Source organism: Eublepharis macularius, chromosome 1 (assembly GCF_028583425.1).
Source record: "Eublepharis macularius isolate TG4126 chromosome 1, MPM_Emac_v1.0, whole genome shotgun sequence".
Taxonomy (NCBI): Eukaryota; Metazoa; Chordata; class Lepidosauria; order Squamata; family Eublepharidae; genus Eublepharis; species Eublepharis macularius.
In genome coordinates this window covers 150,241,328-150,261,966 of record NC_072790.1, presented here as the reverse complement: position 1 = coordinate 150,261,966, position 20,639 = coordinate 150,241,328, and the positions used below count along the sequence as shown (strand labels likewise).

General features: G+C 46.4%; 1 protein-coding gene across 5 annotated transcripts in view; it reads left to right on the top strand.

Moving 5' to 3' along the window:
• B3GALNT2 (beta-1,3-N-acetylgalactosaminyltransferase 2) overlaps positions 1–20,639 on the top strand; it is a 92,025-nt gene that overhangs the window by 32,078 nt on the left and 39,308 nt on the right. For all 5 annotated transcript variants that reach the window (XM_055000216.1, XM_055000209.1, XM_055000201.1 and 2 more), the window contains one exon: positions 19,241–19,351. In XM_055000216.1, coding sequence (XP_054856191.1) covers positions 19,241–19,351 — 111 coding nt within the window. The remainder of the gene's footprint in view (positions 1–19,240; positions 19,352–20,639) is intronic.

Genomic DNA, 20,639 nt, shown 5'->3' with positions numbered 1-20,639 from the left:
ACAGGCTCTCCTCCAGCCATCACCCAAGTTTGGTCAGGATTGCAAAACGGATTTTGGAGTTATACATTCCCAAATCCAACACCCTCAGGAAACTCCCATTCGATACAATTGGAGCCATCAGTTGAGTTTGGCCCCGTTTACAAGTGGAGGACTCCCATGGCAGGCTGCCTCCCTTTCTCAGGGGTGGGGGGTTTGGCCGCTCGCTGGTGGCACCCCCCCATGTACCCACCCGCTAGGCCTCAGAGAGGCCGCCTTCCAGAAGTCATTAATATGGCAGGCTTGGAGAGGTGGTGGCAGGCCGCCTCCCCTCTAGGGTGCGGAGGGTTTGGCTGCTTGCCAGCGGCACCCCCCATGTGCCCACCCGCCAGGCCTCACAGAGGCTACTTTCTGCTCGGCTGGAAGGTGGGTCATGTTGACGGCCACTGGGCCTGGCGGGCTCGGGGAGGTGGTGGCAGGCTGCCTCTCCTCTAGGGAGCAGGGGGGTTGGCCGCTCGCTGGCGGCACCCCCCATGTGCCCACCTGCCAGACCTCATACTGGCCACCTTCCAGAAGCCATTAAGATGGGTCGTGTCAGCGGCCACCGGGCCTGGCGGGCTCAGGGAGGTGGTGGTGGGCCACCTCCCCTCAAGGGGGCAGGGGGTTTGGCCACTCGCTGGCAGCACCCCCCATGTGCTTGCTCACCCGGCCTCACAGAGGCTACTTTCCGAATGGAAGTATGGTGGGTTACGTTGGCGGCCGCTGGGCCTGGCTGGCTCAGGGAGACGGTGGTGGGCCGCCTCCCTTTCTTGAGGGTGGAGGGGTTTGGCTGCTCGCTGGCAGCACCCCCATGTGCCCACCCACCAGGCCTCACAGAGGCTACTTTCCGCTCAGCCAGAAGGTGGGTCATGTTGGCGGCCTCCACATAACCAAATGACCCAGCAACAGTCGGCAAAGAAAACCCTCCAGCAAGACATAGTGGCATACGTGGAGTCCTTGCACACACAAACACACACCCTGGTGGGTCAGAGACACCAACATACATCCACCAGATGGGGACATCATGGCATCGGGGCCGATGCTGTTGTCCGCACCTTGCATAGTGCAGTGGCTGTTGCTGCCAAAATGTACCAGCTGGACATGGAACATTGGACGGTTAGGTACATGGTATAGATAGTTTTCTCAATAGATAATTGGGGAGATTGGTGGATTGCATAAATACCCACCACTCAGAGACACCTTTCCTGCGCAGGCAGGACAGGCACCAATAATAAGCAGTGTGAGCCCTCATCTGAGATACCCACTGAACTTGGCACCTGACCATGGAAGGAGCCCCAGGAACTTAGGGGGGCTAGAGCACGACACCACCACTCACAAAAACCTGACCTGAGTAGCCACAGGACAGGTAATAGCAGTAAGTAGCTTTGCCCCAGAGCCAGTCAGCAGGCCAGAGATCTTGAGGCCGCTGCAGAAGAGCTTTGCCTAGATTAGAACCACAGTAGACTGGGGTGGCTGAAAGCACAGGTAGGTCCAGGTCCAGGGAGGGATATCCAAGCAGGTGGAGGTTGACCTTAACAAAGGTCAACATGTCCACCAGGTCCAGGTGCAGACATGCACAGCGGGGATGGAGGCGGTCTCCCAGGTGGGAGAACACCCACTCGCTCTGCACGCTGGTGGGAAGGCAGTTCAGGATGTTGGTTGCCATGATGGACAGGTCCAGCCATACAGCAGATTTACTCGCCCAATACTCTTAACGGGTTGGACTGGGGGGGGGTCAGTGGGCTCTGCAAGGTACTCTCACACCATGGCCCCCGCCGAGTCCTCCACAGCGAGAGATGCGCCCACTGTGCTGTGGCCAACCATACAGCCCACCAACGAGGCCCAGAGATCGAGTGGGCCCATTTGGGTGAGTCTCTCCTGCTGTGGCTCTTTTCCCGCCTCCTCTCCCTCCTCTGCCGCCTCCTCCTCCTCCTGCCCCTCGCCCCTGCCCGGTTCCCTCTGTCCTGCCTTCTCTGCCTGGAAATGGAGCACCACTTTCCAGCGCTGCATCTTGCCCTCCCACATGGTGATGCTGCCATTGATCCGGGAGTCACAGAGGGAGGTCATTTGGTACGGCACCTCATGGTGCAGAGGTTGCAAGCGCTCGGCCACGCATGCCTGCATTGTCCTCACAAAGTCCCTGACCCTGGGGAGCAGCTCTTGCTCGTGCTGGAGCACCTTGGCCAGGAACTGGTTGAGCCCTTGGATCAGGGGTATGACCTGACCCAGGCTAGCCTCGTATGAGCACAAGAGCTTGATGGCCTCCTTAAAAGGTTTCAACAACCGGGACATCTGGGCAACAGTTGGGACATCTGGACATCAGCTAAGGCTGAGCTTCTCTCCCTTCCTCAGAACATCCAGCGATGACAGGATGTCCTGCAACGGGCCCTTCTGCTCCATGTCATAGGTGGAGTTCCAGCGGGTGGGCAGGTCCTCATAGAGGTGGTGCTTGGGGTCCCCCTCCCCCTGCCTCTGGAGCAGCTCACGGGAAGCGATGCGCCAGTAGCTGTCCAGCAGTTTGCACGTCCACAAGGTTCCCTCGTCCCAGCTGTCTCTTGGCTTGCTCCCTAGACCAAGAACATCCCTCATGACCAGGTGCAGCTTGTGCGCCATGCACACCAGGCCCGGGAGGGATGCCTCTTTCAGGGCTGCCAACATGTTGCTTCCCGCATCCATCACCATGAAGCCACGGACAAACCCTTCCTCCCTGGTCGTTCACTCCCTCAGAGTCGCCTTTATCGTGGTGGTGATGTTCTTCCTAGTATGAACATCATCCGTCCTCTGAGCCTGGAGAAGAACTACCCTGTAGCCCGGTGTCAAGCATGGCACCTGTTTTCGGGTGCCAGTTCTTGGCCTTGGGCAATTGCCACCAGTGGGCGGTAATGCCAAGGTAGCCGTGATGGCAGCCGCTCCAGAGGTCTGCCGTGAAGTGTATGGTACGGCCTTTTGCAGTCGACAGCTCCCTGAGCATCATGTCTCATGGTAGAGGGCAGGCAGGACTCGACGGCCAATGGTGCGCCGTGACAGCATGGAGAACCATGGGACAAAATGCTGAAGCAGCCTGCAGAAGCCCACACTCTCCACGACGGATAGGGAGAATCCTTGTAGGGCAATCGTCTCTTCCACAACACGAATGCCCGCCTCCTGAGCCCTCGACGTCATCCTTTTCAGTGGCACTATCCCCAACCCCGAGGGAACAACCTCCACAAGGGTGGCCTGACTGAGCGTTCCGCTCCCACCGGCAGCAGCCTTGGGGCAAGGCTTCTTGCTTGCAGTGGATTCCGGTGACCCTCCCACTGATCCTTGGTCAGAAGAGCTGGTAGCCGTCTTTCTCCGCCCTGCCAGATGTTTCGCTGGGCGAGGACAGAGACCACAGACTCAGGTGGTGCGTCTTCAGGTGCCTACTCAGGACCGTTGACAACAGGTGCTTCAGGTCATTGCCTGTGCACACCAGGGCATTGCAGGCACGGCACCATACTACATGGGGGTCATTCGGAAGGACCTGAAAGTGCCTCCACACAGAGATGTTGAAACGTGGCCCACTAAGTTTTCCAGGGGAAGGAGGACGAAGGGTTACAGGCCGCGCTGCAGAGCTGGCACTGGAAGACGGAGTGAGGGGTGGACTGCAGACCGGGACAGCACCGAGAATTTGGGATGGGGATGGGATGGATGTTTCATCGAACCCCAACCATTCCTCCACGGATCCCTTGCTCTCTTCCTCCTCCTCCTCAAAAAGTTTAAAGAGATCCTCTTCCCCCAGTAGCAAGACCTCTTTGGCCTCTTTCACAGACCCCACAGGTGAATCTTGGGGAGCAGGAATTTCTGCTGCCCCCGAGCCCTGCCCAGCATTGCTTCCCGTGGGGCAACCGGGACAGTCTTTCCACTTCCCCCCACGACCACCCTTGGCCTCTGCTCTAAGCCTCGTACCAGCAAACAAGAATTAAGGAGGAAAGAAAAGGAGAGAACACTGTGAGCCCTCAGCTGAGATGCCCACTGAGCAAGGACCCATGGCCTGGCAGCAGCCCTGGAAACAGAGGGCTCTAGCCCAGCACACCCAGATACCTGACCAGATCAGGCACTGATAATAATCAATGTAAGCCCTTAGCAGAGGTGCCCATTGAGCTTGGCCCCAGGGCCTGACAGCAGCCCTGGAACCAGAGGGAGGGGGTAGAGCCCTAGCCCAGCACACCCAGATAGCTGACCAGATAAGGCACTAATAATAATCAATGTGAGCCCTCAACCGAGGTGCCCACTGAGCAGGGACCCAGAGCCTGGCAGCAGCCCTGGAACCAGAGGGAAGGGGCAAGAGCTCTAGCCCAGCACTTCCAGATACCTGACCAGATCAGGCACTAATAATAATCACTGTGAGCCCTCAGCCAAGGTGCCCACTTGTCAGGGCTTGCTGTGTGTGCCACTGGGCAGGGCGCCGGCATGCCTGGCTCTGACTTCAAAGGGGTATCAGGGATACTGCAGGACCCTGCTCTGTGGAAGGAGGGACGGTATACCTCACCCAGACTCCCTCTCAGTCCACTTGCTGACCTGCTCCCATCATCCCTCTTAATCGCCTCCATCTCCTCCTTCATCAACTTGCCTCCTCACTCCACTCCACTCCACTCCACTCCACTCCACTCCACTCCACTCCACTCCACTCCACTCCACTCCACTCCACTCCACTCCACTCCACTCCACTCCACTCCACTCCACTCCACTCCACTCCACTCCACTCCACTCCACTCCACTCCACTCCACTCCTACACAACCCACCATGAATACTCTCCTGAGCCAGCTTTTATAGGGTTTCCTTTACCTGCCCCCGCCCTTCCTTCCAAGCTCTCCTGATGCTGCCCAGCTGTGTCTGCCCTCAGGTGTTCCTTCCCTTTCACTAACTCCTCCTCGCCTTCCTTGCCTCTCTAGCTAGGTGGGGTTAAATGTGAATGTATCCCAGCTGGGGCTTCCCCCAGGTGTGCCTCCTTTTCTTCCTTCTTCCTTCTCCCTCAGTCTTTCTTGCAGGACAGGGCTGGCAGGGCTTTTCCAGGTGATGCGCCTTGGCCATCTCTGCCTCTGCTCGCGAGGTGCCACCCTGGCCAGTGTCTGAGCTGCCTGTCCATTGTGGCTGGGCGTGGCTGTGCTTCCCTGGTCTTGCTCATGAAGTGCTGCCCTGGCTGGTGTCTGGGCTGCCTGTCCATTGGTGCTGGGCGTGGCTGCCCTTTCCTGGCTGGCTTCCCCCTCCGGCTATCCCTCTCCCACGCTTGCGGCTGGCTGTGCTGCCTTTTCTGGAGCCTCTGGGTGCCCTGAATCTACTGCTGGGGTGCCAGGACTGCTCAACCCTGGACAACTGTCTGTTGAGGCAGCTGGGCAGCTGTCTCTCGAGGGTCTCCCATCCTCTTCTCCAGGTAAGTCCGGGGGCTGGGCTGTGGACCCCGGACACCACTGAGCTTGAACCCAGGGCCTGGCAGCAGCTCTGGAACCAGAGGCTGGGGCTAGAGCCCTAGCCCAGCACTCCCAGATACCTGACTAGATCAGGCACTAATAAAAATCAATGTGAGCCCTCAACCAAGGTGCCCACTGAACTTGGCCCTAGGGCCTGGCAGCAGCCGTGGAACCAGAGGAGATGGATCCCTATCCCACCCATAGAAAAAATTCTTTCTCCAATGCACTCTCCCTGTCTCTCTCCCAAAATGCTAGCAACAGCTCTCTTCCACTGCACTGTCTGCTGAAACTGAAAGCCAGAACTTGGAGCATGCTTTCTTTTATAACCAGAGGTCCCATAGAGCAACACAAGAGGTCTGTGGTTGGCAGTCACAGCTGCCTAACAGGGTTTGCAGGGATGAGATTGGAGTTCCCATGGCTACAGAACACCCCTCCCCCCCCAGTCTTTGCTCCCATGTAACCAATTTGGAACTCCACACTTGGAAGGAAGACCTGCCCATCAAGCTAAGTTGGTCTTAGATTGGGGTTTCCAGGGCAAGTGAAGGAGTGCAGACAGAGTTCAGGCAGTCCCTGCCTCCGTTGCCAAGGAAATTGATTGAAGGTGCCTAACTGTCTGGCTTCATGAACAGCAGACGAACGCACGAACAAGGCTTGCGACGACCACTTGTTCATTTAAAATTGCACCTCACAAACGGCTTGCTTGCGAACAGCCAATTGGGCTGTTCGTGGCTTTTTTTTGTTCGTATTGCTGTTTGTGCCCACCTCTATCCTGAGTTCTTACAACCCAAGCTATTTCTTTGCAACAGAGAATAAGGAGTTGGGGGAAATTAAAGGGTAAAATCTGGGATAGTATGGATTGATCAGCCATGCAAGCCAGATAAAAAAAGGCTGCATTGCTCTTAAAAACAAACCAACCCCTTATAGCTGGTTTTGCTAGGCCTTCCTCTAGAACCTTGTTTCCTTTTTAAGGCCAAGCAATTAATTTTTCAGTGTAAAAAGTTTGCTTGAGGTGTAGTTCCTCTCACCGCCCCCTTTAAAACTTAGTTTTATTAAGTAGACAATATGAAAAATTGTATATCGGGTGCAGATCCAGAAGGTACATGTACAGGCAGGAGCCCGACGGAGAGTTACTTGTACTTTCCATCTCTTCTGATTAAGATCAGGCACAGTAAAACATTCTTCTCACTGCAGGCTCCCAAAATTCTTCCCTAAGCAAGCACTGGGGTAGAAATTGTAGTTTGAGTGTAGTGTTTGTGTTTTACTCCCAATATCATTGAAGTGGAGTAACTGATAAATAATAAAAGAGAAGTGATAAAAGTACACTGACAGCTAGGAAATAGTGAACTCTTGTGAGCTACCTAAACTTGTAAGGAGCTATAAAATAGGGGGGGGAAGGCAAATGAAAGCAAAGTAATTTGGTCAGTGAGTTCAAACAATGTGTTCAAACTGAACAAGGGTTTCAAAAGAGACTATTGCAATCCAGTAATCTGGCTTTATTTTTACTATACGTCACTGAACTATTTTAATATGTGTTATATTTTTTTCATTCTACTTTCCAAAGTTGGAGCCATTTATTATTTTGACAGACATGAGGTTCTAACCCACTGTTTGGGGGGATAAGGGAGAATGCAGTTCCAGGAAGGCACTTGCAGGGGAGGTTTGGGAGATACAGTACTTAACCCCTTCTGACCTTTTAGTTTTCCTCTGTGGTTATTTTTCATTTCTGTTACACAGCTCATCTGTGGGAAAAAAACCCAGCCTCTAAAAAATGCTGAGAAGGTGTGGGATTTATAGTGAAAGGTTTAAACATCCTTTATTACTCACATTCACTCCTGCAATTGCTTGCCCTGCTTCTGAATTAATGCTCTGAGGAAAATGTGGGCTTGGGAACATCTTTGTTCTTCATATCATTTTTCACCCTTTAAAATGTATCTAGTGTTATTGTTAACTAGCAACATAGCCCGTTGTGGGGAAAAATACAATGGGCTCTAGAAAGGGGAGGGCAGGCAGGCATTCACTCCTCCTCCGTCACTAATTATGACTGGTGAAGGATAGGGGGGGGCATTGTCATCCGCTCCACACATGATCTGCCTGATCTCGGGCATGTGAAGGGGTAGTGGGCTACCTGCTCCATGCCTGATACATGCCTAGTAAAGGGGGGCATTGCCTACTGTTCTGCACCTATGGCTGGGTGAAGTGGGGAAGGCATTGTTGCCTGCTCCCAGCATGATCCCAACTGGGTGAAGGGGGTGGGCATTGCCACCTTCTCCCTGCTGGGTGAAGGGAGGAACAGGCATTGCCACCTGCTCCGCACCTGATTCTGACAGGTGAATGTGGATGGTGAGCTTTACTACTTGCTCTGCTCCTGATCCCAGCTGGTTGAACGGGGTGTGGTCTTTGCCACCTGCTTTGTTCCTGATTCCTGCAGGTTGGGGGGGGGAGGCATTGCTGCATGCTTGGCTCCTGACTCCAGCAGGGTGAAGTTGGTTTCAAGAGGATTGGACCAAGTAACTCTTTTACGTGCTGAGTTGGTTTCTAGCCACCAGGAATACACCCTCCCTGTTGTGTAGTCTTTTGTATCCCTACGGAATTTCTTTATCTTAATTTCCTTTGTCTTCTTCTCAAACTCTGACACCTGTGCTTCCAATTCCGCCAATTTAGTATCAAATGCTGTATGTATCATATCCTGTTTAAGAGTAGTTTCTAAGGTGGTAATCTCTTTTTCTAAATTGCTCACTTCTACCTTGGCTTGTTCTATAACCAATAGCATCAAATCCATTGAACACTTATTGAGGACCGCTGCCCATCGACTCTTAAATTCTTCATTATTCTGAAACATCCCCGTGGGCTTATTGATTCTTAGTCCCCTCGGGATCCTATTGCAACGAATATAATCCGTGAGGGAAGTTGCATGCAAATCGTATCTAGTTCTTTTCTTTTTTATAAACTACAACTGTCCCCAGGAGTCCTCATCCGGTGTATCAGCAACATTCATTATTGAGGACATCTCTGCTAGGATTCTAGCCTTATCAGCTTCAGAGAAAGTCAAAAACCCATCAAAAGAAGAGTTAGACATAGCTCTCAGTACAAATGCCAAAAACACAAACAGAAGACAGGGAGGGAATTGCCACCTGCTCTGTAGCTTATTCCAGTAGGTTGAAGAAGGTGGGCATTGCCACCTTCCCGACTCCTTTTCCCAGCTGGGTGAAGGGAAGAAGGGCATTGCCTTCTGCTCTGCGCCTGATCCCAGCCAGGTGAAGGCGCGAGGTGGGCATTGCCACCTTCTCCACTCTTGATCCCAAATGGGTGATGGCGGGGGTGAGCATTGCCACCTTCTCTGCCATGAATACCAGCTGGGTTAAGACAGGGCAGGGCATTGCCACCTGCTCCACTCCTAATACCAGCTGGGTTAAGTTGGGGGATGGGCATTGCCACCTGCTCCGCTCCTAATACCAGCTGGGTTAAGTCGGGAGGGGGGCATTGTTACCTCCTCCATTCCTGATCCCAGTCAGGTGAAGGACGGCAGGAATTGCAATCTGATCTGCTCCTGATCCCAGCTGGGTGAAGAGAGTGGGTATTGTTACCTGCTCTGCTCCAGATCCCTACTGGGTTCAGGTGGTGGGTGGGCATTGCCACCTGCTCTGCTCCTAATACCTGCTGGGTTAAGGCAGTGGGTGGGCAAAGCCACCTGCCCTGCTTCTGATCCCAATAAAAAAAAGAGACACCCACTCAAAACATATGGTATACCAAACAGTGCTAACACAAGAGTGGTTAGCAAACACAGTCAGAAAGAACTGAAAAATCAGAATGGATGTGATATATTCACATACAGATTCATAACAATGAAGAGAGTCAAAGCGAAAGCAATATAAAGTACAGGTGCAATTATTCACACTTCTTCAAGTAAGTACAAATATCCACACTTCTTCAGGTGAGTACACAAGTAATTCAATATTCATATCTATGTAAAGTCCAAATAATGAGACGTGTATATTCACGGGTGGAGAAATACATGAAGATGCACAAAGCAGAGCACGACGCCCTACACACGGCACCGGTATGTCCTGCTGTTTCGTCACCGCGACCTCCTCAAGGGCGAAACGTCTCCACCACTCTAAAATGATACATAAAATAAGTAATACTACCCACATGCCATCATGCCCTATAAATGTCAAAAAATAAGGAACGTATACAAAACTTACCCAAATACTTAATAAGTTCTAACACACAAACATTAACAAATTTAAAGCGCAGCACCTGGCATTAGTCAACACAGTCAAGTCGGCATTTTCCAGCAACGAAATGCATAAAGAGGTGTGATTAAATACATAGCCTCGTTAGATAACCCCACAAAGTTAACAGTCCAAGAACAAAGTATCCCAACTTTAACATACACAGTAACGAGGCATAAGCAGCCAAGTTTGTGAGTGAATGAAATTTACAAGAAGCATGAGAGATCCAACTCGCTATTCAGCCCCGCAAGTTTCAACGTGTTTAACATAAAAATCCATTGCGCTTCTTTCTTAAGTAAAGTCGTAGAAAGCAGACAGCTCGGAACTCCCCACAAAGATAAAGAAACAGTCATCAATATTGCATCATTTGCTAACAGTCCAAGAATAAAGTATCCCAACTGTAACATACACAATAACGAGGCATAAGCAGCCAAGTTTGTGAGTGAATGAAATTTACAAGAAGCATGAGAGATCCAACTCACTATTCAGCCCCGCAGGTTTCAACATGTTTAACATAAAAATCCATTGTGCTTCTTTCCTAAGTAAAGTCGTAGAAAGCAGACAACTCGGAACTCCCTGCCCATGAAACAGAACTGTGAATTGAAATTCGTTCTCCTGATGGCCACAAGTAATAAAATGATCCACCAATGGGGCATCCTTAACCTTGTTGCGGATGCGGGACATGTGTTCCAAGAGTCTAGTCCTCAAAGGTCTGATTGTACTGCCCTCATACAATTTGGGGCAGTGACAAATAATCAAATATACAACCCCAGTAGACTGTCAAGTAGTAAACTGTTTCAGAATAATAGGACGACCACTTGGCACCACACTGACCCTATTGTCAGTTAGTGCCAACGGGCATAGGCGGCAATGGCCACATTTGTAATGCCCAGATGGTGCAGTCCTAATGGGGACGTTACCCTGAAGATCCAAATGAACAATAAAGTCTTTGATGTTTCTTGTTCTGTGGAGAGCTACCAGGGGCCGTGTCAAACACCCAGGCACCTCCCTCAACAATGGCCAATATTTCAAAATCACATGTCGAATGTGATTGGCTCTAGAGGTGAAGTCTAAAGCCCAACGAATCCTGTTGGAGGGCTGTTTAAGTTTGGGATGAAACAAATTTTCTCTAGGAACCGAGTCAGCTCTAGAACATGCTCTTTGTAACACCCCAAGAGGGTATCCCCTATTTACAAAGGATTGAAGTAAATTTTTGATTCACTGGCATAGTTCCTTGGATCGGATGCATTCCGTTTAAGACGGCGATGCTTCTGATCCCAGCTGGGTGAAAGGTGTGTGCATTGCCAAGTGCTCGGCTACTACTACCAGCTGGGTTAAGGTCAGGGGTGGCATTGTCACCTGCTCTGCTCCTAATAACAGCTGTGTTAAGGTGTGGGGTGTGTGGGCATTGCCATCTGTTCCGCTCCTAATACCAGCTGGGTTAAGACACGGGGAGGGCATTGCCACCTACTCCGCTCCTAATACCAGCTTGGTTAAGGTGGGCGATGGGCATTGTCACCTGCTCCGCCACTAACACCAGCTGGGTTAAGGCAGGGGATGGCATTGCCATCTGCTCCACTCCTAATACCAGCTGGGTTAAGGTAGGGGGCAGGCATTGCCATCTGCTCCACTCCTTATACCAGCTGGGTTAAGGCAGGGTACACACATTGCCACTTGCTCTGCTCCTAATACCACAGTTAGAGGCAAACCGAAGTGCAAACAGAAATCCACAAACAAGGCACTTACTACAGAAATTTACAAAACCGTCATTACAAATTCATTATATATTTTTCAAAGTTATTTTCAAAGTGCTCAGTGCAAACAAAATAGTAAACTCAATCAATGAATAAATATCCAATATTTACATACACAAGGAGAAAACTGAACAACCGTATCTCTTTAAGAGAGTCCCATGATGAAAATCCAGGCTTTTTAGCGTTTCTTCGTTGGTTTTCTTTACCTTGCTCATATGAATGCTGTATTGAAAATCATGAATGTTCGCGTTGTGAAATGAGATCCTGAACAGAGGAGAGGAGTTCCCATGTGGATTCAGACAACCCGCCGTATCCAACGACTGCAGGTAGAGAAACAACAGGAAACATCCAATGTATGAATCTCTAATGTTTTTTCTTTTTTCAAAAGGTGGATTTCTAAGATGGATATAGGGACCCAAGGGTCCCTCCGGCCCTAAAAGCTGCCAGCTGAAAATTCAGCTTGTTTCGTGCCACTCCCACTTCCTCAGGGGCCAGTCTTGTTTCCACTGATAAATAAATTTCACAACTCAACCAGACAGAAATTTACATGCTCAGAATTCAACACACACCCATACAGTCATGAATGAACTCCTCTCCTCTGTTCAGGATCTCATTTCACAACGTGAACATTCATGAGTTTCAATACAGCATTCATATGAGCAAGGGAGTCTCCTATTTTGTAAAGAAAACCAACGAAGAAACGCTAGAAAGTCCGGATTTTCGTAATAAAATTTTTATTGGAATTAGAATCATATAATTTCATATTACAATCAATTCCCATTTCCCAATTTCTAACCCCCTCCCTTTCCCCCCTTTTCTTTTGACTTCCAACAGTTTTCCAACCCTTTGTCCCTTCTAAGCAATAATTCTTTAACTATTTTTTATACTCTATACCTTATCTTTGAGTCCCTTCTTCCACATTAGACAAACAATTTGTCCCTTTTTAACATAATTTCGTAGTTTCCTGGTTTCAAATATTTGTATAAGCCATATACCATATGACCCATACATTCATATAAGTCAACCAATTTAACTTATATTCCGTATATTACTTTGTATAACTATCCTCAAAAATTATCAATCAATTTGATCCCTTCAGATAGGCTCATTCAGTTTAACATATTACACGTTTATACCAGAAACAATATTAATCTTATAGTTAATTATTTTCTATCCATTTTCTATATATTTTTCTATACATAACAATCTAACGAAATAACTGCTTAGACATTTTCATTTCTCTCTCTACCCTCCAGTAAAGTCACCCCCCTCTACATTTTGTCATATTTCAGTAGTTCTCGAACTGCCACAGTTCTCTTCCCACCTCCCATTTCTTCAGCACATATTGCTTCAGCTTCTCCCAGTCTGTGTTGAACTGTCCTGGGTCCAGATTTCTCAGTTTTCTTGTCATTTTGTCCATTTCGGCCATATACAGCAATTTATAAGTCCAGTCCTCAATAGTTGGCACTTCTTGTACTTTCCATTTTTGCGCATACAAAAGTCTGGCCGCTGCTGTCATGTAAAATAACAATGTTCTATATTGGGCTGGAATGTTCTCCATTGCCAGGTTCAGTAGCAGGAGTTCTGGGTTCTTATTAATTTGAAATTGTAAAATCTCACTTATTACTTTTATTATTTCTCCCCAGTACTGCCTGGCTACCTCACACGTCCACCACATATGATACAGAGAGCCCTCATGTTTTTTACATTTCCAGCATTTATTAGAAGTGTTCAGATTCCCTAGCGCAATCTTCTTTGGTGTCATGTACCAACGATAGATCATTTTGTAAATGTTCTCTTTAATATTAGTACACGTTGTAATCTTCATTGTGTTTTTCCACAAGTGTTCCCATGCCTCCATTGTTATTTCTTTATTAAAGTTTATGGCCCACTTCACCATTTGTACTTTAACTATTTCATCTTCAGTATACCATTTCAACAGTACTTGGTATACCTTGGAAATTTCCTTCTTATCCTCTTTTAGAAGTGTCTGCTCTAGTTCCGAATTCTCTGTTCTTATGCCTCCCTTTGCACAAGCCGAATTGTAAAGATCTCTGATCTGCCTATACTGGAACCAATCATAGTTGGGTGATAACTCGTCCTGTGTCTTTATTTTAAGTTTAGAAGATTCTATTCGGGTTATCGCCTTATATGTTAAACACTGTTGCTCAGTATAGACAGCTCTCGGATCTATTACTTCATACGGAACTACCCACATGGGGGTTCCTTCTTGTAGGAAGTCTCTATACTTCTTCCAGGTTGCATATAGGCTTTTCCGTATGTAATGATGTAGGAACATAGAGTTCACTTTTACTTTGTCGTACCATAGGTATGCATGCCATCCGAATATTTTTTTATATCCCTCTAGGGCCAATAATTTCTTATTCTTCAACGTCATCCAATCTTTCAGCCACACTAGGCAAATTGCGTCATAGTAAAGTCTTAAATTGGGCAGTTGCATTCCGCCTCTTTGCTTTGCATCTTGTAAAACTTTCATTTTCACTCGAGGCTTCTTGCCTGCCCAAACAAAATCTGATATTTTCCTCTGCCATTTTTCAAACTGCTTAGAGTCTCGGATAATTGGTATTGTCTGTAACAAAAACATTACTCTTGGTAACACATTCATCTTTACCGCTGCAATCCTTCCCAACCATGACAAATTCAATCTATTCCATTTGATCAAATCTTGCTCAATCTGAGTCCATAATTTTTCATAATTGTTTTTGAATAGATCTATATTCTTTGCAGTCAGTTCAATTCCCAAATATTTCACCTTGGTTGTTACTTCACAGTCCGTTATTTCCATTAACAATTGTTGTTTTTGCTTAGTCATATTTTTACATAATATCTTTGACTTCTTTTTGTTAATATAAAACCCTGCCAAATCTCCGAACTCTTTGATCTTCTCTATCACTTTTGGCATATTCTCCATTGGATCTTCCACAATTAACATTATGTCGTCCGCAAATGCTCTAATTTTATAAGAAAAGTCCTTTATTTTTATTCTGCGGATTTCTTCATCTTGTCGTATTTGTATCATCAGTATCTCCAGTATCAAAATGAATAGCAGCGGAGACAACGGGCAACCTTGTCTTGTTCCTTTACTTATAGTCAATTTCTTGGTAGTCTCATCATTCACCACAATTGCTGCATTCTGGTCTCTATAAATTTCTTTAACTGCTCTTATGAATTTTTCTCCCATTTGTAGCTTTTCCATAGTGGCAAACATAAAATCCCAGTTCAAATTGTCAAACGCTTTCTCTGCATCAACAAAGAAGAAACCAACCTCTTTATCACAACGCTTATCATAATACTCAATAGCGTTAATCACTGTCCTTAAATTGTCTCTGATTTGTCTACCAGGTAAAAAACCTGCTTGTTCCTCCTCAATAATTTCCGAGAGCCACCCCTTCACTCTCTCTGCCAGTATCTTCGCAAAGATTTTGTAGTCATTGTTAAGTAAGGATATAGGCCTGTAGTTTTTCACACTAGTCAGATCTTGGCCCTCTTTGGGGATCAATGAAATGTTGGCTTCCTTCCAGGTATCTGGAATCTGTTGATCCTTTAATACTCCATTGATCACTTCTTTTAAGAATGGTACCAGTTCGTTGGCCATTGTCTTATAAAATTTGGCTGTAAGTCCATCTGGCCCTGGTGCCTTTCCCAAATTTGTTGATTGTATTGCCATTTTTATTTCCTCATCCGTTACTTCATTGTTCAGTCTGTCTCTCCACGCTTCCGAGATTACTGGGAGCTTCATTTTCTCCAAATATGTCGCTATTGATTCTTTATTGACCTCTTTCTTGTTATACAATTTAGCATAAAATTTATAGAAGGCTCTACTAATGGATATCTGTTCCAAATACGTTTTGTTATCTTCACATATTTTGTTTATTATTTTCTTTTCCTTTCTCTTTTTCAATTGCCATGCCAAATATTTCCCAGGTTTATTTGCACCTTCAAACACTTTTTGATGCAGTCTTTTAAGTTTCCACTCCAATTCTTTATTATTCATTGCTGTCAGCTGTTCTTGTAATATTTTAATGTCCTGGTAAATTTTCTTTTTCCCTGGTCTCTTCTTTAACTGTATTTCTTTGGCTTTTATTTTTTCCATAATCTCCTGTCTCTTCTCCTCTTTCTTTTTTCTGGCTCTTCCATTTAGGTCCATTAGTATGCCCCTAATTACCGCCTTGTAAGTATCCCAAACCTTGTTGGTTGGTACTTCTTTATTCATGTTGTATTGTATGAAGAACTTTGTCTCTCTTCTCAGCATCTCCATATTCTCTCCCTCTTGAAGTAAGTCCTCATTTATTCTCCATCCTTTCCTTTTGCTCCTTCTCCCCAATTTCCACATTATTGGATTATGATCCGAGCCTACCATCGGCATTATTTCCACTTCCTTAGTCCATAACGCTAAGTCTTTTGAGGCCCAGATCATATCAATTCTCGATAATGTAAAGTGTCTTGCGGAGTAAAACGTGAATTGTCTGCTTTTCGGATTTTGTCTTCTCCATACATCTTCTAAGGTTTCCTGTTGTATCAGTTCAAAAAACAACTTTGGTAGCAATCCTCTTTTCTTTTGTGCAGTTGATGATTTTTTGTCTAATTCCAAATTTGTCACTCCATTGAAGTCTCCAGCAAGTATTATCTGATCATATGAGAGTTCATCTAGTTGCTTCCTTAAGTCCTCAAAGAAGCTTTCTTTTGCTCCATTAGGTGCATAAATTCCAACTACCAGCACTTTCTTTAAATTCCATACGCATTCCACTGCTATAAATCTGGCTTCCACATCTTTCATTACAAACTTTGGCTGCAGCTCCTCTTTAATGTAAAGCACTACTCCTCTTTTTTTCTTATTAGAGGCCGCTGCAAAATCATTGCCCAATTTTTTAAATTTTAAATACTTTACATCTTGTTTTTGAATATGGGTCTCTTGCAAACAAACAATATCACATTTTTGTTTTGATAGCCAGTGAAAAAAGCTTTTTCTCTTATTCGGTGAGTTAAGTCCATTTACATTCCAAGATATAACTTTACACTCCATAATCATAATCTTGTTGCTGGTAAGTCCTTTTCATTGTCTCTTATAAATCGCTCCATCTCTCGTTCCGATCTGATGCGTCTTTTGGCCCCTCCAAATTCAAAGGACACTCCCTCTGGTAGTTCCCATCTGTACCTGATTTTCATGTCCTTCAAAATCTGAATTAGCACCTTATATTTTTTCTGGTCCAGTAACACCGATCTGGGTATTTCCTTCATAATGATAATCGTCTTGCCGTCGATCTCCAATGGATCCTGAAACTGTTTAGTCACAATCTTCTCTTTCATATTTCGGGTCGTAAATTGCACAATCACATCTCTTGGTAGTTTCCTCTGGGTCGCAATTCTTGAGTTTACACGATATACCACGTCCAGGATAGCCACAACTTCCTCCTCCTCCTTCCCCAGGTATTCAGCTAACACCTCCGTCATCTATTCTTGCGCTGTTTTTCCTTCCACTTCCGGCAAACCGCGAAATCTTAGCTGCTTCTCCATGTGTTTGCTTTCCGCAACCGCCATTCTCCCCTTCATCAGCCTCATCTCTGTTGCGTGTCAGCTAAATTCTCCACCGTGCCTTCTACTACTTTAACTCTCTGCTGTGTTCCTTGCAGTTCATTTTGCATTATTTCCATACCTTTCTTTACTTCTGACAGCTCACTTTTCACTGTCTGTTTAACCTCTTTGATCAGCTCCGGTTTAATATCCTTAAGTTCTTTAATCACTTCTAAGAGTTTTTTGTCTAGGTTCTCTATTGCCGATTGCCACTCTTTTTTCGACATCGTGGGGCTTGCCTTGGCTCGCTCCCACGAGTCCGCCCTCTTCCTTAACTCCGTGGCGTGAAATTAAGCGTCTTTTTAATTTTTAATTTAAATGTCTCAGTCTTTTTGCAAAGAAAAAACTTAAAAAATCCAAAATGTCGGGCGTCTTTTCTCTATGGTTCTTCTATAGTTTTTGTAGTCCAAAATGGCTTACTTCCTCTTCCGCTGAAGCCGCGGCCTTTCCCCTTTCAAAGATGGCAATTCCCTTCTTCCTGCCCTCCGGCAGGGGCCGCTTCTCTCCAGCAACTCTATTGTTATTACGTACTTCCTGTCTCCCGGCTTCCCGCAGTAGCTCTCGCGATGGCAGAATTTTCTCACAGCTCCATAACCGCAAGTATTCAAGACAATAGTCCAAATTCTTTAATAACTTCTTTAAACTTAGTCTTTTTTCTGTTTCGACTCTTGCCGAGTCTTCTCCTTGTTATAATTAGCCTGTTGCAGTTTTAAAATCTACTTTTAATCTTCTTTACTTTTAACAATCTGTCCCGTATCAGAAGATAGTGATCTTTACCTTCCCATTCACTTTCCGTGGGTTGTAATCACTGTTTCAATCTTCGTTTCTCCTCCACTCCTCTTTCCCCTGTTGAAGCTTGGGTACGTAGGTCTTATGCCAACCGCATTGGCCCCGAAACTGCCGCAGAGATCTTTGCCGACCTGTCACAGGGTGGGACCTCAAGGGTCGTGAGGGGGCCCGTCGCTCCGCTACTGATACCAGCTGGTTTAAGGCGGGGAGAGGCCATTGCCACCTACTCCTCTTCTAATACTAGCTGGGTTAAGGTGAGGAGAGGGCATTGCCCCCTGCTTTGCTCCTAATACCAACTTGGTTGAGGTGGGGGGTAGGTGGGCATTGCCACCTGATCTGCTCCTAATACCAGCTGGGTGAAGGCAGAGGGTGGGCATTGCCACCTGCTCCACTCTTAATATCTTCTGGGTTAAGTTGGGTGATCACCCAATTTAACCCAGCAGATATTAGATTAAGACGGGGGGCAGGCATTGCCACTTGCTCTGCTACTGATACCAGCTGATTTAAGGCGGGGAGAGGGCATTGCCATTTGCTCTTCTTCTAATACCAGCTGGGTGAAGGTGGGAGGTGGGCATTGCCACCTGCTCCCATCCTGCTCCAGGCCTGGGCTTCCCACCATGGCATGTTGGGTGATGGGCATTGCCACCTGCCTCACTTCTAATACCAGCTGGATGAAGGTGGGAGGTGGGCATTGCCACCTGCTCCCATCCTGCTCCCGGCCTGGGCTTCCCACCATGGCATATTTTCTGGAGGGACATGGTGCCTTGCCTAGGTTTCCCTCCAGGCAGCGTCCTCTGATGGTGCACCAGGGTATAAAGTGAGTTGTCTGAAATACACTTACTCAATTATATAGTAAGATATGCCATGATTATAAATGCCTTGTTTTTAAAGCTTATAAAACAGACTTTTCCCCTAATAAAGCAAAACAAAAAGAAATGACCGATAATGAATTAAAATAAGAGAGAGGCATTGAACATAAAGTTGCAGATGATATTATCAAAAAATGATGATATCAACAGTAGAGGGACTGGTTTTTGAGGCTCCTGTTGGAGTGCTGGTATGTGCAATGCATGCTGTTATTGATAGCACACATTGCATGGCCAGCAGGTGCTTTTGCTTTATGGTCCTGGCAGACAAGCAAAAACTCTTCCATGTATTTCATTGGAGTGATCCTAGTACTAAGGGTCCTGTTATCCCTAATTGATTTTCCCGTACATAAAATGCAGTATTCATGGTTCAAAAAGCTGTTGGCTTAGGTAAGGATATGTACATTAGAACTAGACTGTAATGCATCTATTTTATTTAATTCTCCAGAGAGAACTTTAAAAGACTTGAAAAATCCAATTGTATAGTTAGTGTATGTGTGTGTACATGCATGTACATATATAGATATGTTGTGTAACAGTATGTGGTGGGTTGTTTTGGCAGAGTTTTGAAGGCACTATTGTGTGGGAAAGCCAGGATCTGCAAGGCCTTGTTTCTAAAAATCTTCACAAAGTGACGGTGAATGATGGAGGAGGTGTCTTCAGAATCACAACGGTTGGTCAATTGTTCTCACATTTGCATATTATAATGACAGCATTTTGGTAAACATTTTAAATAGGTTCCTAAATTCCTATCAAATACTTTTTGTGTTATAGTTGAGCTATTTCCAAAACGTGCTGTTATAAACTTTTAAACATTGGTAAAATCCACTCTCTTTTCTCCTATCCTGGTGTAAAGATGCTGTTTTATTCTCTTTATCTTTCTTAGCTTTACTGCAATTTCCTTCTTGGTTCACCCGCTTTCCTTTGCTTGACTCTCTGTCTCATTTCATTCACATTTTTCCTTTGTTCTCCTTTTCGGTTCTTTATTATGTCTGGTATAAACCTCTGCCTGACACTTTTAAATATCTGTACACTTTGGCCTCACTCTCTCTTCCCTTTATTTGCTCCCTAGTCTCAACTCTTCATTCCCTTAGGCAGTATCTTAGATTTTTTTCCTTTATTTCATTCTCTGTCCTTTCTCTTTTTCTGCATTTTTTCTGGGGAGAAAAGTGATTGTATCACAGTACTGCTGTCCAGGTGCCCCAACTCTCTTCCTTTACAATTTTTTTTTAATGTGCTGAAATGTACCATGCTTTTCAAACTTTTGACCTTTGGCTTCTGCCCTTCTTTTTCTCTGCCTTCCCTCTTTTCTCTATTTGTGTTGTCTTTTTAGATTCTGGGCTCATGGACCTGATTCATCATCTTTTATATTTTTATGTACAGCACATTGTTGTTAAAAGTTTCATATCTATTATTATACTTATTTGCAAATCAAAATATTGCCTTTGGATCAAATCCCTTCTCTCTGACAATTTTGAATGTTTTTAGTGGTATACAATTACACCAATCCACAACTTTTAAAAAGTCTTCAGAGATGAAATGCTAATATTCCTAGGGTTCCCAGATTGAAGCAAAAAAACCCCCCAGACCCTGGGGTTCCTTGTGTGTGCTAAGTGTGTGCGCATGCTCCCAGGCCTGGCACAATGAGGTCACTCGTGGAGGAGGCTGGCTGGGCCACCTGCTTCTCCAGCATCCTGCCACTTCCCAGGCACAGTGGAGGAGGCAGGCTGGCTGCTTCTCCAGTGCTCCACTGCTTCCTGGGTGTGGTGGAAGAGGCTGGCTAGGCCGGATGCTCCTCTGGCTCTCAGGTGGGCGAGCGGGTCTGCTGCATCCCTGGGATGGCTGGAATTAGCAGGAGGAGGCAAAGGTGGTTCAAGAGGCTGGGATGCCTGAAAGTAGGGGGGAGGGGGAGGAGACAAAGCTGGCGCAGGAAGGCCTGCCGGGACTGCCATATGCTCATG